This window comes from Micromesistius poutassou (genome assembly GCF_964030765.1).
Source record: "Micromesistius poutassou genome assembly, chromosome: 10".
In the NCBI taxonomy this organism is placed as follows: Eukaryota; Metazoa; Chordata; class Actinopteri; order Gadiformes; family Gadidae; genus Micromesistius; species Micromesistius poutassou.
This window is the reverse complement of record NC_140280.1, coordinates 4,794,663-4,810,580: the sequence shown is the minus strand read 5'-3', so window position 1 is coordinate 4,810,580 and position 15,918 is coordinate 4,794,663. Positions and strand designations below refer to the sequence as shown.

The following is a 15,918-nucleotide window of genomic DNA, read 5'->3' as shown; positions in this document are numbered from 1 at the left end:
ATGGACCCGGGATCCAGCACCTGGCCCAGTGGCCGCCCAGGGGCCCCTAAACGGAACGGCCCGCCGCAAGAACCAACGACCATCCGCTTCGGGATCGACCAGATCCTGGGTTGCGGTGGCGTCGGTGGAGGATCAGAAGCAGATGTCCTCCTGAGGAGGAGGGGCGCCGGGCCCGCCTCGGACCTGGGTCTCTTCCCCGGCGGCGGGAGCTATCACATCGCGAGCCCAGGTGCGGCAGGTGCCCGCGTCGCACCTTTCGCCTCCCTGTCCGGGTCGTTCCACGGGGTGTCGCTACCGTACGAAGAACCGCATCCGTACCGACTCCACTTGACCCCGACCCCGGGAGAGGTGATCCGCATCCCGGCGCACCGGCCGCTCGGTGCCCCCGTGGGGTCCCCGTTGGGATTCCTCCCCTGGATCAACAGCAGCCAGCAGTTCACCAAAGACCGGTTCGCAGGTAGCCGATGTTTAGACCGATGTAGAATGTAAATCTTATAAGATTTAACAGTTTAACTTAAAACAAGTACTAACTATAGTTACTTGTTTTAAGTTAAACTGTTTAGTCTTTAACCAAAAATATGAAACATATCCAAAACGCTCTACGACTATTTAATTACAATTTCTTTACTCGTTCCAAGTCACCAATCATAAAACGTGACAAAATACCGCAAAAAAACCGAAATGACCCATAAGCATATTCCAGCTCATAGGCTGTATCAATTCAGATTTACGTGCGTAAATCTGATTTAGTTTTACTTTTAATTTCTGCATTGGATGTTTTTTCCCCCACAATATGATGTTATTTAATATAATACTATAATATGTTTTCCCTATAATCACCTCCAATAACAGCAACATATTATACCTTATTATAGGCTAGTTAATCATTGATCCAGTCCCTGATGTGACGACATATGTTTGGATCCGGATTTAATTTCCTATCCTAATTCTAAAAATATTTTGAAAATATTGATTAGATGTTCAAATATGGTGTTGTAATATTATAGATGATCCATTTATTATACATATTTAAGTCTAGTTTACTGATATTGAGAGCAAAACATAACTTGTTTCAAATATTGGCTGTAAATAGGCCTGTGCGTAAAGTTGCTCGTCTAGCAAAGAATCTTATAGAGCCAATCTTTTACACACACACACACACACACACACACACACACACACACACACACACACACACACACACACACACACACACACACACACACACACACACACACACACACACACACACACACTCCCCCGACACAATCTCCCGCTACACGTCTATGTTGCTAACCTCCCCTCGCTCCTCTACTCTCCTCTCCTCTCCTCTCCCCTTCTCGTCTCTCCTCTCCTCTCTCCTCTCCTCCGCTCTCTCCTATCCTCCCCTCTCGTCTCTCCTCTCCTCTCTCCTCTCCTCCGCTCTCTCCTATCCTCCCCTCTCGTCTCTCCTCTTCTCTCCCTCAGCCAACCTGACGTCCTTCACCGTGGTGCGCCGTGTCGGCCATCCCTACCAGAACCGCACGCCGCCCAAGCGGAAGAAGCCCCGCACGTCCTTCTCCAGACTGCAGATCTCGGAGCTGGAGAAGCGCTTCTACCGGCAGAAGTACCTGGCCAGCGCCGAGAGGTCCTGCCTGGCCAAGAGCCTCACGATGACGGACGCGCAGGTCAAGACCTGGTTCCAGAACCGCAGGACCAAGTGGAGGTACGGAGCGAAAGGCCTCGAAGCGTCGAAGAAATGAACGCAAGAAGCTGAACAGCAACAACTGAGTTTGATTTATTCCAACTAACGTTTAAAGTCAAAACGTTAACGTTCAAAATGATTCAAACTGAATGCATGAATGCCACTAAAGAAAAATGAATAATTGGTAACATCACTCTGCCTTTTCAAACATTGTTGAGTTAGGCCTACATCATTTAAAAGATTATTAACTCAGTTAGCCTTCTAGCCTATTAACTAAATTACCAAATCATTATTGGAGAGCATTATGTAGGCCTATGCGTGTGTGTGTGTGTGTGTGTGAGCAGACGGCAGACAGCGGAGGAGCGGGAAGCGGAGCGCCAGCAGGCCAACAGGTTGATGGTTCAATTCCAACACGACGCCTTGCACAAAAAACTACACTTCGACTCGCTCCCCGGAGAACCGCTTCTCCGCGGCCACAACTCCGCTCTCTTCCCCGGGCAGAAGCTCCCCTCCTGGGCCTTGGAGGCCGAAGAGCCGCTGCCAAGCGCCTGAGGACCAGAGGCGTATCGAGGTGGTGCCCTGGGGTGGCCGGAGCCCCCCAAAAGTGTGTCAACCCGACCAGTTCCGTCTGTTGATTTTTACTTTTTTTGACCGTCCATCCAAACCTTACACAAAACCTTTGTGTTAAATTCGTTTGGACCCGCCAGAATTCATTGATGAACGCTGGATCAATACTAAACTATCGGCGCTACAGTGGAATCAAAGGCACCGACGGATTTGGGTTTAATTCAAACAGTTGCCAAACCAATGATGGAGTATGAAGTAGAAGGCTGTCAAAACGCGTTGAGACACATGGACATGCAGATATATCCTGCATACATTTCTATATCTCTCAGGGAAATTACATGTGGACGTCGACAGGACATAAGCACATTTGTAATTACATTTAAGTGGCAAGACTTTGACCAAACCTATATGATGCATGCAACACAAATATTACCATTTGATATTCAACCGTTTATTACCCTGGTACCTCCATGAGAGATTATACATACCTAGAACTACATTGTCTTTAAAATAGACAGCTTTATAGTCACATTGCTAGATGGATTACATATTTTAACAGCAATAGCTTCAAATATATTGCACGTCTTTCAGATTGTAAAATGTCAATTTTATTTGTCAGTTTCCAAAACGTTATATTTTTAATGCCAGTCAACACATTGATATCTTCTTAAAGTTCGATCAGCTATGAGGTGAAGGATTTCTAAATTGAACGCTGTCCGTTTTTAATCTGAAATAAACTATTAGGATTTCATTAGTACCCTATACTTTAACATGTCAATTAACCAAGATGCAGCTGAATTTAGGTTTGGGTCATTGAAGTGTTTCTGAAACATATATCATGATGCAAAGATGTGAGAAAACACAGCCATAGATCTTGAAGTCTTTATGTATTAAGTGGACAGCTGCACATTTCAGGTAACAAACAAGGTTCCAAAAATCTTCACTATACAAGATCCATTGTAAAATAGTCTAATTACATACATGTGAAGAACTGATCCCATTGCTGATTTCAAATAAACGTTGCAGCAAAATAACATATCAAAGCGTGGAATGGTTTGGGTTCAGCGTCATGCAGATGTCACGGCAGACATTAAAATTTAACCAACTTAATTGTTAATGTACATTTTGAGCGCTTCATGAATATTCACCAGATTAACTTGGGGACGGAAAATAGAACCTGCCTCGTTAAGCACTCAGGACGAATCACAATTGAGCAAAATTCTTCAGAGAACAAACTACCAAAGGCTGAGCACTAAATGTTCCTGCCCAATGGTTTGAACAGGAAGTAACCATCATCATCTGAGGGACTATCAAAATGTGTTACTACGTTTGGTACTGCAAACTTTGACTGTCCTTATAACAGATCAGACCAGCACTGAGTGTGAGCGCAGCTGATGTAACGGGTTGAGACCCGTGGACTCGAACCTCCAGCTCCGTACTGAAGACAAGGGCGCCTGTGCATGAGGACCTCGTAAATTTATTAACAGTTCATTAAAAACAAACAGAACAAGGCACTGGAGTCAGCCTTCATAGTTCAGGAGCCATTAAACAATAGAATAGGATTTTATTTACAGAAAGGCTAATCACGCCTAGCGCCCGCGGTGGTGTGAGGCGGGGTCGCTACGGCGGCTGGACGTCCGAGGGGTCGGTGGTGCGGAGACACCGGTCACCTCAGGGTTGAAATGTGGTGGGGGGGGGGGGCGGTGCTTTACTCTTTCAATGTCTGTTTCCACTTCCAGAGATCTTCAAGGACCTGGTGGAGAGAGGAGAGGGCGTTACTCACGGGAGGCTGAGCTGTGGCCTGTGTGGCGGCTCTACACACCTACTGAAGTACTTTTACATTTTACCATGACAGCGAATATAAATGTTTTGTACCTTAGCGTCCGTCACTTTGTACGCGTTCTTCACCAGGTTCTCAAACTTGGGCTGGAGCTTGGGAAGAACCCGTCCCTGCAGCGATACAAAGAACCGATTAGTCTGATAGTTTTTATAGTGGATTAAAGTGGATCATCACGACTCTGGTCCACTTCACCACACGACGTCTTAAGAGACCACATTCACAAACCTTCTTGATGAACTCTAGCATCTGCAGCTTAGCCTCCTCGAAGGTGGGGGACTTCTTGGGGGTCTTGGGTGCTTTGGGGCTCTTGGAGGGCGTCTTGGGCTGCAGAGAAACACTCAAGTTAGGGTACGTTTACCATTCGATGGATTCAGTTTTTTTGCAGACACTAACCTAAACGGCATGTACAGTTAATTCAGATTAAGGTCATCAAGGCACCCTAGGTGGGGCTTGTCTCAATGGTCCCTTTAAAGCTCTCAGCACTGACCAGCTGAGTACATACACAAACCAATGAGTCGCTGTATGCAGCCTTTGCACACCGGTAAAGCACTGGCAGCAGAACCGGTCGGCTTAATAGACTGCAAGGGGGTCAGGGCGTCCATGTGGACCATTTGGATGATCAACTTTAGTCTGGGCAGCCATCAACAAATGATCGAAACTCCTGCAGTATGGTTGGTGGCTTAAGATTTGTTTGCCGTTTAAAACCATTTACAAAACGCTGAAGGTGGGCCTACCTCTTTCTTAACGGGTGTGGCGGGCTTGGCACTCTTGCCGTTCTGTGCGGGGGTCTTTGCTTTGGGTTTAGCCTTCACCTGGAGGGATAACAGATTAAATACAGAGTGAGGAGAGGAGAGGACCAGACCAACAAAGAGCCACGGTAAAGACAAGCAGGCAAGAGCTCAGGACACAACTACAAAACAACCATCTGTTCAAGCCTTAAACCATGAAGTGGTTTCTTCTAGATCCCAGTCTGCTAGGCCTTCCCTCATCACGCCCCCTTTCTATTTCCCTGCTACAGGACAGAGCCGATTGGCTCAGAGCACAATTCCCGGGGTCGATACTCATGATTCTCTAGACATCGAGTGATAAACTTTTTTTACAAACTCACCGGAACAGGAGATTCTTCCACGTCGTCTCTGATGAAGACAGAGAAGAGAGATTATTATTACATGAACAAAGATTATGATTTTAACCTTTTGTCTAAGCTGGCATTTTTACTCACTCGTCATCATCGTCGTCATCCTCCTCCTCCTCCTGCTCCTCCTGCTCCACTTCCTTCTTTAGTTTCTTCTGCAGGCAGGAGAGAAATGTCATTAGGAGTCATAAGGCGCCGGGCAACTAGGCAGTGGGTCAATCATCAGCAGCCGCTGGTCTCCATGGTAACAGGCCACCCACCTGATTCTTGGCCATAGGTGAGGTGGCTGGTCTTTTCTTTGATGCTGGGACATCTTCCTCCTCTTCCTCGTCTTCCTCCTCCTCCTCCCCTTCGTCAAATGACTGTTCACCTTCCATGACTAGAGGGAGCACAGCCGGGAATTAAACCCTGATCTCTGAAGTTACGTCATGTAGAAGAACAGTCAGTCAGAGGAACCGCAGGCAGCCAGGGGCTTCCTGCTCAGGGACGTCTAGAACGTGAGGGGCATCAAACCTACAAGCTTACGCCTTAAGGTGGAACACACTGACCAATAGAGTCTTCAATAGGAGATACTGGGATCCCTTGAAATCTTTAGAACCTGAGCGAGGAATCGTTCAGAACCAGCTGTGGTTGCATCTCAAGGCAGCTCCTAACGAGCTGTGATCACCATCTAATGAGTTTAGTTTTGAACACTGACGTGTAACTTATTCAGATAATCTTAAGTAGGTCGCAGGCCAGGGCACCTGGCTCCAGGAGTCCAGCAGGTGGACTGCGGGACCCTGGAGACCAACATCAGTGTTTGAGGTGAACACAGGGGTACGTACTGACGAGGTGCTGGCCGCTGATGTGGATGGGGCCGGAGCCCACCTTGAGACGGAACACGGCTGGAGGGGTGATGGTGAAGCCTCCGAGACACACCTAGAACAGATGCAGCATCAGCAACGAGGAACACTACCTCAGAGCACCTCCGTGCCTCACAAAGCTCCTGAACTGTACTTCACATCAACGCATGGTGTTGTGAAGTACAGTTTACAAGGACTGATACCTTCTATTGGGGTTAAGAAAATCAAAATGTTGACTAACCAAATAAATCAAACCTGACTTAGTGGGTCTTGGATGATTTAATTGAAATACAGTTTGTTAAAAACACTTTACATGAGAACACCCCAACCACGAGACTAGAATGGTTGGAGATTACTTTAGACTTTTTTTAGACGGTTTAGACGGTTTTGTCTCAATGGTCCCTTTAAAGCTCTCAGCACTGCACAGCTGAGTACATACACAAACCAATGAGTCGCTGTATGCAGCCTTTGCACACCGGTAAAGCACTGGCAGCAGAACCGGTCGGCTTAATAGACTGCAAGGGGGTCAGGGCGTCTGTCCGGAGGACAGACTAATTTAAATACACTTATCAACAGAGAGGGACGGGAGGGTTTTGGTGTCATGGTGTGGAAGGGAGACGGCTTGGTGAGACCTAGTTCTCAGGGTGGGTTCTACTCACGCTGGGCAGAGTAGAGGGTTTGAGCGATGCCAGCACCGCTGTGACCATCTGACCCTCCTCATCCTGACCTTCGACCTCCACAACATGCAGCTCGTCTTTGGTGGCGGCGTCGACGCAGGCCTACGGGGGGAGAGAGTCATGGGTTAGAAGATGACGACTGTCTTGCTCATGTGCGCCATGGAAACAATACGCCATTTATAATAAATAACCATTTATTTTATTTGACGTTGAGCAGACGTTGGTAAATACAGGCGCGATGCACAGTAAATAGAGTCAACGTTCATTCAGGAGCAGATAAGAGTGTAGGGCCTCTTCAGTCACGTGCCCACACAGGGGGCTCGAACCCAGTACCTTATGGGTCAAACACAGATTAGAATGGTTGGAGATTACTTTAGACTAAACGTTTTTGTCTCAATGGTCCCTTTAAAGCTCTCAGCACCGCACAGCTGAGTACATACACAAACCAATGAGTCGCTGTATGCAGCCTTTGCACACCGGTAAAGCACTGGCAGCAGAACCGGTCGGCTTAATAGACTGCAAGGGGGTCTGTCCAGAAGACAGAGGGGCCAGGCGCCGAACCACAGTAGAGTGGTTTGTTTGCATGCATGAGAAAGCATGTCATTCAAGCATCTCTTGTGTGTTAATGACTAATAACCTGAGACTGTGGCTCACCATTCTCAGATCTAGCTGATGCTCGAAGTCGTCGTCTTCGGGGTTGAAGGTGATGGCCTTCCCAGCCTCCAGTTTGCACCCTGGAGGAGAAAGACAAGATGGATGAACATTAGCACCACGATAGAGATGTGTGTGGAAGGGATCGCCATGAATACCTGCTTTGGTCCACTGGGTTTGGACCAACTGAAACACCTAATTTTACCCGTTTATGAGTTGTTTTATTCCCATTAGACACTGTTTAAGACAATGCTATACTCATGCACAAGAGGTTTAATAACGACTCCTAGTTTAAGTTTCATGTTGAGCTGGCAATAAATGATAATTCTGAAAGGTAATTGTTAAGTGTTTAATCAAAGTTGAGCCCGATGTCTCTACTCAAGAGTCAACCAATCGTTGCACTCTGCTGCCCCCTAGCGGCCTTAAAGCTATAGACATATTCGATAAGTGGACATGCCCCCCACAAACCCACCATAAGCGGCTGGTTACAGCAGCATGGTGAAGTAGGTCTATACTGGGGCTTTTATTCAAGATATATATTCGTATTCATACTTTACAACATTTCCGTCCATGCATATTTTCAAGTGGTTATTTTGGTTAATATAAAATGTACATTAAAATATTTTTTTATATCTTAATTAGGAAGAGCTTTCGGTTGGAAAAACATGTTGAGAATTATTTTACATCTATTGAAAGACCAAACTTAAATGAACTCAATGTAGGTCAATTCAGGTCGTGTCGAACTACCAGTGTTCGATTAAATCAAATTGGCCTGGATCCAATCAACATTTAATAAATTGTACCATCTACTAATTAAGTTACCGTAGGTATCATACGCCGACAGTAACATACATTTTAAGCCCACTAGATCCTCCTCTTAAGAGTCTGCTGCCATGTTTCCACGTGGTCGCACACGCGTGCGTGTAGCGCGTCACGTCCCGTCCTCAGTGAATCACACGTTAATTAGACTCATAACCAAATAAAGTGTGCTCCAATACATTACGCAGGAAAATCCTGCATTACCAACTGTGCGTAATTACGCACGTTTTGACCAAATGCTGCATTCAATTCAGAACTCAGGGTTTCCAGTTACCTCGTCATTTAAAACGAATTGAAACTTAAAACCTCCGATCCCCTTTGACGTTGTAGTGTGAGTGACCCAATACACGTGGAGTCTCTGGGTGGGTGGGAGAGGGAGGGACTCCGGGTTGGTTTAGGGTCACTGGGCTAACTCCCGGGTATGTGGGTTGACCTGAGGACATTCTACACGTGGAGACCTGAGGATGGGGGTTTCCGACACCCCCCCCCCCCCCCAAGCAGCCCTGGCCAGGGGGGACCCTACACGGGGACTCCAGAGGCCGGGGGTCTGACACCCTGAGCGGTCCTCCGGTCCCGGCCGTGAACGCACAGACCATCTCTGAGATTAGAATTCACATGCACGTTTCTTGAGACCCCGAAGGAGAGCCAGACCTGGCCGGACCCAGCCGGTCTAGGGAGGAAGTCACGGCCGGACTGAACCGGTCCCAGTAGTCCTGAGCCGGCCCCAGTAGACCCGAACCAGTCTCAGTGGTCCAGGTCCAGGTTCTCCTCCAGCGTGTCGCCGCCATCTTAAAGAACACGTGTTCCGAGCGGAGCTCCAGACCTCCGGTAAACCCCGTCAGAGGAGCGACGAACCCCCCGTTAACCGGGCGTCCGCGTTAGCGGCGGACACTCTGACGTTATATGATCTATGATCCATGATCTTTGATTTTTGATATAAGATTCTCCAAGTTAGACACGGACACGTGTGTGAATGACGCAGAAAGGATCTCCTTACCGTAGAGGAAGTTCTGCGGTGCCATCGTCTCCTCGTCCATTCCGTTCATCGTGATGAGTTACAGATGAGTTAGTTAAGTTAAAATATAAAAGTTATAGTAGCTGGGCGGTGAAGGTTCCTCTGCTGCGTGCTGAGCCTCACTACTGACCGTCAGTTCACTGCGGACCGGAGGCAAGACTGAGAGAAGAACGCGTGGGGACGAGCGCTGAAGAGCGGCGGCGCGCAACTTCCTCTGCGCGCCGCGTGTGGATAAGATAACCTCCTCTGGAGCTGAGCACTGCCCCCAGCGGCCGGGGGGGTATAACCTCCTGTTACTGCCCCCAGCGGTCAGGGGGGGAGGTTAACCTCCTGTTACTGCCCCCAGCGGCCAGGGGGGAGTATGATCTCCTGTTACTGCCCCAAGCGGCCGGGGGTTCAATTATGTGTATCTGTCGTTGTTTCACCCCTTTCATGAGTACTTTCAACAATTTCTAAAGTATGTTTATGTTCACTATATGTTTACTTTTGTGAAGCCAGAGTATGTATCATATACGATATATATATCTTTATACATCTCAGTGTAAATCTCTACCATAAAATAAGTTTATGTTGAGGGCTTTTACATGCAGAATAGTTTAATCTCTAAATTTAATCTCAACAAAATATGTCAACCCTATTTTCTTGGTGGAACAATTTAGTATAAATAACCACTGTATAATTTCAAAACAAAACCACACAAAAGGAACAATAAATCACATATTTGAATACAGTTGGAATCACAATTTTATCATTTTCTTTATAATTTTGTTCGGTCTTATGTACATAAAAGTGACATCACAAATAACTTGTAAGGCAACTAACACTGTAGCAACAAACATCTGAAACTCTTGAAAGGCTTTGGCACATATCCCTCCATGAAATATATATATATTTTTATATATATATATATATATATATATATATATTTCATATATTTCTTTCCTATGCGATTCCTCTGCCACTGTGACTTATATGTTATGGTTGTGGCAACTCTGAATCACACACAATAATCTATCTATGTATATATATATTATTTAAATATATAGATATATATTCTACTTATTATTTATAAAAACATTGCAATTTATTTCTAGGGCATGTTGTCCTGACAGCCTGCTTCAAACAGGGTTCTTAGAGAATACACAGAATCCAACAATACAAGCAAAGCAACACGTAGAGCATGATTTGGCAACTCAACTTATACTTGTGTTAACTTCTGCCACTCTGGCAAACAAACACACACACACGCACACAGATGCAAGCATGCACACACACACCCACACACACCCACACACACCCACACACACACACACACACACACGCCAACATACACTCATAATAACCCACATTGTGATTATTATTGGCAAGGAACAGAATTCACATGTTTACGTTAAATTTTTTAAGTGTTGACATCAAAACGGACGAGACAAGCAAGACACGGACATATAAGTATTCTGTACAGGACTCGTAGCAGCAGTGCTGGCAAAACATGAGCACGAAGCATATGTCACATCAGACTCTCACACACCGAATTAAAACGGTGGGGGGTCTCTCTCTCTCTCTCCCTCTCTCTCTCTCTGTCTCTCTCTCTTCGTCTATCCCTCTCTCTCCCTCTCTTGTTTTTACCAAGGCAACGCTCCAAGGGAGTCAATTAAATTCTCATTCATGCGCTAATTCAGTCCAAACTCCTCAAAACAAACGATTCCTGAGGCTGACTCGTGGAGGTGCCGCCCTTTCCCTTCTCCTCAGGACCACCCCCTCGCTCCCATCGTGACCCCCGTGGGGGATCTCCACGGGGGAGGGAACGTGCTTCGGTTTGACACCGTCCAACAGGTTGAGTATCCTGCGTCAAACGGTCTGAGGCAGGACACCGGGTAGGAGAGTGTGAGAGGAGCAGGCCTCCTGAGTTCATTTATGTTGTGGTCGGCCAGTCAGAGTCTGAGAGAATCCTGGCTGTGAGAGAAACAGGATCTGTATGGGTTTGGGGATCGAAGGAGAGGAGACGAGGAGGAGGAGGAAGAGGAGGAGGAGGAGGAGGAGGAGAGATGGTGTGTGTGTGTACTGCTGCACATACCCTGCCTGCGCAGGCAATGTTGTGGGGCATATGTGCAGTACACGCACACACACACACACACACACACACACACACACACACGTACACACACACACACACACCGACACCGACACACACACACACACACAGCAAGTGCTCTCATTTCCTCCTTGGATGGCTGCCTTAGTTTCGGTTGTCTTCTCTCGCTCGATCTCTCTGCCTCTCTCTCTCTCTCTCTCTCTCTCTCTCTCTCTCTCTCTCTCTCTCTCTCACGCTCTCTCTCCTACATCACGTTTTCAAACAGCTGCATGGAGCTCATCATCATTTCATCCTGAATGGAGGGAGAAAAATAGAGAAATGAAAGGATGAAGGATGGAGATATTAACGTGCAACCAAAGTATAAGTTCTAACACCCAATACCATTCTATTTATAGAATACCTATATACATACTATGTTGCATATACTGTGCTTTATGATATCTCAGTGCGTTTACATGACACTCAAGAAAGTCGAATTATTGGGTTAGTCCAACTATGATTGGATTACTAAGATGCATGTATACACCGTTGATGCTAAAATCAAATCAAATTGGGTTTCTTTTAATTCGAATTAAGACCCATAGTCGAGTTAAGCGTGCATGTATGGAATGGGATTGGATTATGCGTTGAATTGCATTCTGCGCATGCTCAAGATCTTTTCCCGGGGCCGTGAGCTGGAAGTAGAAGGAGACGATAGTCATGTTGTTGTCGCCGTTGGAAAACGAGAAACGGCAATTTATTGGTGGCGCAGAAGATGGAGGAAGCCGGTGAATGTAGTTACCCCTATAAGAATTGTGTCCCGGCTGTGGGAGCGCGCATGGCATGCATTCATTAAAGGTGGAAGCATACAGACACTACGCTTCGATTTCACCCAAGGCTGAATTAAAAGTACATGTTTTTCTAAATCTGGGTCATCAACGAGGTTGTAAAGTAGTAACTTCGGGCACATCTGTCAAAATGAATGTTTTTTTCTCCCGACGTGTTTACAATCTTTATTCATTCCTTGCGATGCGGCAGGGAATGCCGTATACGGACGGGCGGCGGAGGGGCTGCTCCGGTGGGAGAAAGATGTTTTCAGTAGACTGAAAACTGTCAACTCACTTCGGGTCGGCGATTTATTTAAAAAGCTGGCGCAGAAGATGAAGGAAGCCGGTGTCGTGCCAATGTAGTTACCCCCTATAAGGAGTGTATCATCATCAACATGCATTCATTACACACTACGCTTCGATTTCACCCAAGGCTGAATTAAAAGTACATGTTTTTCTAAATGTTGCTCATCAACAAGGTTGTAAAGTAGTAACTACAATCTTTATTCATTCATTGCGCCGCGGCCAAACTGACGGGGGTATTCTCTGATATTATGAATCTTACAGACTGCGTCGGGTTCTCCGACACTCTGGTACTTCCACAACAAGTAAAGACTCCTAGTGGGGGTTATCACGCCCATGGTGAGAAGGAATTAGGGGAAAGGAACTTTGGCTTTGACTCTCTGAAGTCCAGATTGTCAGTTCACTTCGGGACCATATGATTTCTCAGACGCTCCATTGTTCCGACCTCGTATGCAGACTCCTCTGCCGGCAGAGCCAGCTCCTCCGGCTGGAGTTGGCATACGACCGAGAGGTCGGAACAATGGTGCGTCTGAGAAATTATATGGACCCGAAGTGAATTAACAGCTGTCTACTGAAAACATCTTTCTCGAATGCAGGTGCCTGAGTTTGTTGTTGCTGGTGACGTAAAGAGGTCAACCGGTGGCTCTATTACCACTAGTTGAAATGGGTACAGCGCCACCTATCGTACCGGGGAATGACACGCTTCGGCCAATGAATCGATTTATTCACCGCCATGTATACTCAGACAATTGCAGTTGTCCAATTGCGGAGCATAGTCGAACTATGGCTTCAATCGGATTAAGCTGTGCATGTAAACGTACTGTCAGACACACGATAGATACTAATGTAACATATACCATATATTGGTGGACATCTAACATACCATTGGTGCAAAGATTATTAACCTTGGCTGAACACAATGTAAATAACAGGCCAACATTTGATCAGTTACTCTTGGCTAGAATGGCAATGTGTGTGCGTGTGTGTGTGTGTGTCTGTGTGTGTGTATGTGTGTGACAGTGTATTCTCGTCTCAGTGACACACACACCTCCTGGCAGGCTACGATGAACTCCTCCAAAGTCACCACCCCATCTTTGTTCTTGTCCATTTTCTGCAGAAACCACACACAACAGAAAGTGCAAATACCAAACATGAGCCTGTATAAAATATTCAGCAGCGGTTTGCAATGAATATTCCATATTGAGCATCAGATCGTATTTTGATTTGATGAGATCAAGTTTGTAAGTTGAGGGATTCTTCTGGTCAGTCTTTATCAAACTGTGCAGTGATCAAATCAATGCAGTTTATATTAAATAACACAAAGTCCTTTCTTTTGTTTGTGTTAAGGCTTGTACATTGTACGTTGTTCCTATACAATAGTGGAATGTGTGTGTGTGTACGTGTGTATGTGTGTATGTGTTTGTGTGTGTGTGTCAGCCCACCTGGAAGAAGGCGTCTACGTGCTGCTGCGGGACGTCCCCCTTCAGGGCGGGGTAAGTGTACTTCCCCATCATGTCGTAGATGGCTCTGACGATCTCCGTCATCTCCTGGGAGGAAACCCCAAAGAACAGGAGATGAGAGGGGGGGGGGGGGGTCAGGGAGGACCTCTAGCTCCTCGCTGTGACCCAGCCGAACCTTCAGCCATGGCCACATCCAATCATATTGACTGCAGTACAATAAGAAATACCTTCTTATTTCTGTTGAATAAATTGTTTATGTATGTTGAAAAATGTGAGAAAACCAATGTTTCCATATGGATGATGTTAATCATCCATATGGAAACAGTATTGATGTAAAGTATTGGATACAGTATTGAAGATAATCAATACTGTATCCAATTTTCAGTTTCAAACATATGTATGACCAAATGAAGAAGATAAGGCACATAGGTATGCATGTCCATGTTCTTTCCTCCACACATTTTGTCCCCTGCAGCAACCTTAAATGGGCCACGACCCAGAGGTTGAGAACCTCTGTCCTAACAGGTGGAGTGAAGGTGTGTTCCTGGCCCCACCTCTCGGTTGATGTAGCCGTCTCTGTTGATGTCGTACAGGTGGAAGGTCCACTCCAGCTTATCCCTCAGCGTTCCCCGTAGTAACGTTGACAGACCCATCACAAAGTCCTGTCAGGATGACATGTTACCAAACCTAACCCCAACCCTACAGCAGAACCCTACAGAGATCAATAACTGGGTCCAGTCTGCTCATGAATCAGGTAATGGGAGAACGCCGTACCTCAAACTTGATGGATCCGTTGTTGGTGGTGTCAAAGGCGTTGAAGAGATAATGTGCGTACGTGCTGGCGTCTGCAATGGACAGGACAAGATCAAAGAACGTTATTATAGCCAGGCCGCTGTCTCAGGACTCACGACTGAAGGCTTATGTAACAGGTTTACCTCCGTGGGGGAAGAACTGTGCGTAGATGTGTTTAAATGTGTCTTCATTCACCACCCCGCTGGGACACTCCTGGGAGACGAGAGCCAAGAGATGAGAGCCATTAGATAACAGACAGTTCAAGGTCAGGGCAGCGATCAACTGCCTTTTGGCAGAGATGTGACCCAGTGTTCAGATTTCTGCAGCAAATTTATAATGCAGACAGAATAATAAATGAGAGGAGAGCCATGGAATGTTGTGAGGTATTTCTGAGTTGATCTAAACTCTCTTTCACCGTCCATAAAGGCACAAACACACATCGAAACATTTGAAGAAAAAGCAGTTGGTCGAGGGGGGGGAGGTAGCAGTTTGCTGTGACTAGAAGCTGCTTCACGCGGTTCTATTCATAGCGTGTGACACCGAGGGAGGCGGGGTGATTAGCTCACGTTCTTGAAGCCGCGGTACAGGATCTGGAGCTCCTGCCTGCTGAAGTTGGTCTGCGCCTCCAGCTGCTGCAGACCCTCGGGCCGGTGGCTCACCATCGTCATCTCCAGCTCATCCTCACCTTTATCTGCACACACGACAGCGCGGCCTCAAGATGCTTCAAGAAGACACGCGCTCTGATGGGTTCATTCACCTGACAGATCTATAGGGCTCTGTGCGGGTCGGATTAGCTCAGGAGGTAGAGCTGGATGACTGGTTACCGAAAGGTTGCTAGTGTGTGTATGAACCACTGTAAGTCCCTTTGGATAAAAGCGTTGCCTAAATGCCCTCAATGCAAATTTTGTCCAAGAGTTTGTAAAAACAGGCGTGAGGGGAGGAGCCAATGAAGAGGGCCGGGATAAAGGGCTGTTCAGGTGTTTAAGTGTGACTCACTCAACGAGGTGACACTCAGAAAGTGTTTGGTGTCCACAGTGTGACTCTGTCTCCATCTGGCTGCCCAGAGGAAACGCTGAAGTCTCTCTCCTCCAAGACTCTGATCAAAGGTCTTCTTCGTGTTGTTTTACCAAGCACCAAAATAATTTCCTCATGAAAGATTCCCCATTAAAAGTGAGTCTCTTTCATTTACATTTCATTCTCACAATTTACATTCACCTGGGTAGATGATTTGAGGT

General features: G+C 46.5%; 2 protein-coding genes, 3 non-coding genes and 1 pseudogene across 6 annotated transcripts in view; 1 reads left to right on the top strand and 5 right to left on the bottom strand.

Moving 5' to 3' along the window:
- Positions 1-2,236, top strand: LOC311353868 (T-cell leukemia homeobox protein 3 pseudogene; annotated as a pseudogene). The gene is made up of 3 exons: positions 1-457; positions 1,468-1,705; positions 2,029-2,236. The product of its transcript is annotated as a T-cell leukemia homeobox protein 3 pseudogene (transcript).
- A 620-nt stretch (positions 2,237-2,856) lies between these two features.
- Positions 2,857-9,426, bottom strand: npm1a (nucleophosmin 1a). Its single transcript, XM_084473745.1, has 11 exons — positions 9,213-9,426; positions 7,400-7,479; positions 6,728-6,847; positions 6,051-6,144; positions 5,487-5,605; positions 5,314-5,381; positions 5,200-5,227; positions 4,826-4,903; positions 4,317-4,415; positions 4,127-4,201; positions 2,857-4,004 (listed from the first exon to the last, which is right to left on the bottom strand). Exons 1-11 carry the CDS (start codon positions 9,259-9,261, stop codon positions 3,960-3,962), a joined length of 855 nt encoding a protein of 284 aa, XP_084329871.1. The 5' UTR covers positions 9,262-9,426; the 3' UTR covers positions 2,857-3,959.
- On the bottom strand, positions 4,540-4,675 carry LOC311354984 (small nucleolar RNA SNORA70). Its single transcript, XR_014637364.1, has one exon. It is a non-coding gene; the product is annotated as a small nucleolar RNA SNORA70 (small nucleolar RNA).
- Positions 6,454-6,589, bottom strand: LOC311354985 (small nucleolar RNA SNORA70). Its single transcript, XR_014637365.1, has one exon. It is a non-coding gene; the product is annotated as a small nucleolar RNA SNORA70 (small nucleolar RNA).
- On the bottom strand, positions 7,132-7,267 carry LOC311354963 (small nucleolar RNA SNORA70). The gene has a single exon (XR_014637343.1). It is a non-coding gene; the product is annotated as a small nucleolar RNA SNORA70 (small nucleolar RNA).
- A 1,493-nt stretch (positions 9,427-10,919) lies between the features above and the next one.
- kcnip1b (Kv channel interacting protein 1 b) overlaps positions 10,920-15,918 on the bottom strand; it is a gene marked incomplete at both ends in the record, with an annotated part of 7,180 nt that continues 2,181 nt past the window's right edge. The window contains 8 exons of the mRNA XM_084473670.1: positions 10,920-11,073; positions 11,305-11,309; positions 13,480-13,542; positions 13,874-13,978; positions 14,446-14,553; positions 14,666-14,736; positions 14,827-14,896; positions 15,250-15,374. Coding sequence (XP_084329796.1) covers positions 10,920-11,073; positions 11,305-11,309; positions 13,480-13,542; positions 13,874-13,978; positions 14,446-14,553; positions 14,666-14,736; positions 14,827-14,896; positions 15,250-15,374 — 701 coding nt within the window. The remainder of the gene's footprint in view (positions 11,074-11,304; positions 11,310-13,479; positions 13,543-13,873; positions 13,979-14,445; positions 14,554-14,665; positions 14,737-14,826; positions 14,897-15,249; positions 15,375-15,918) is intronic.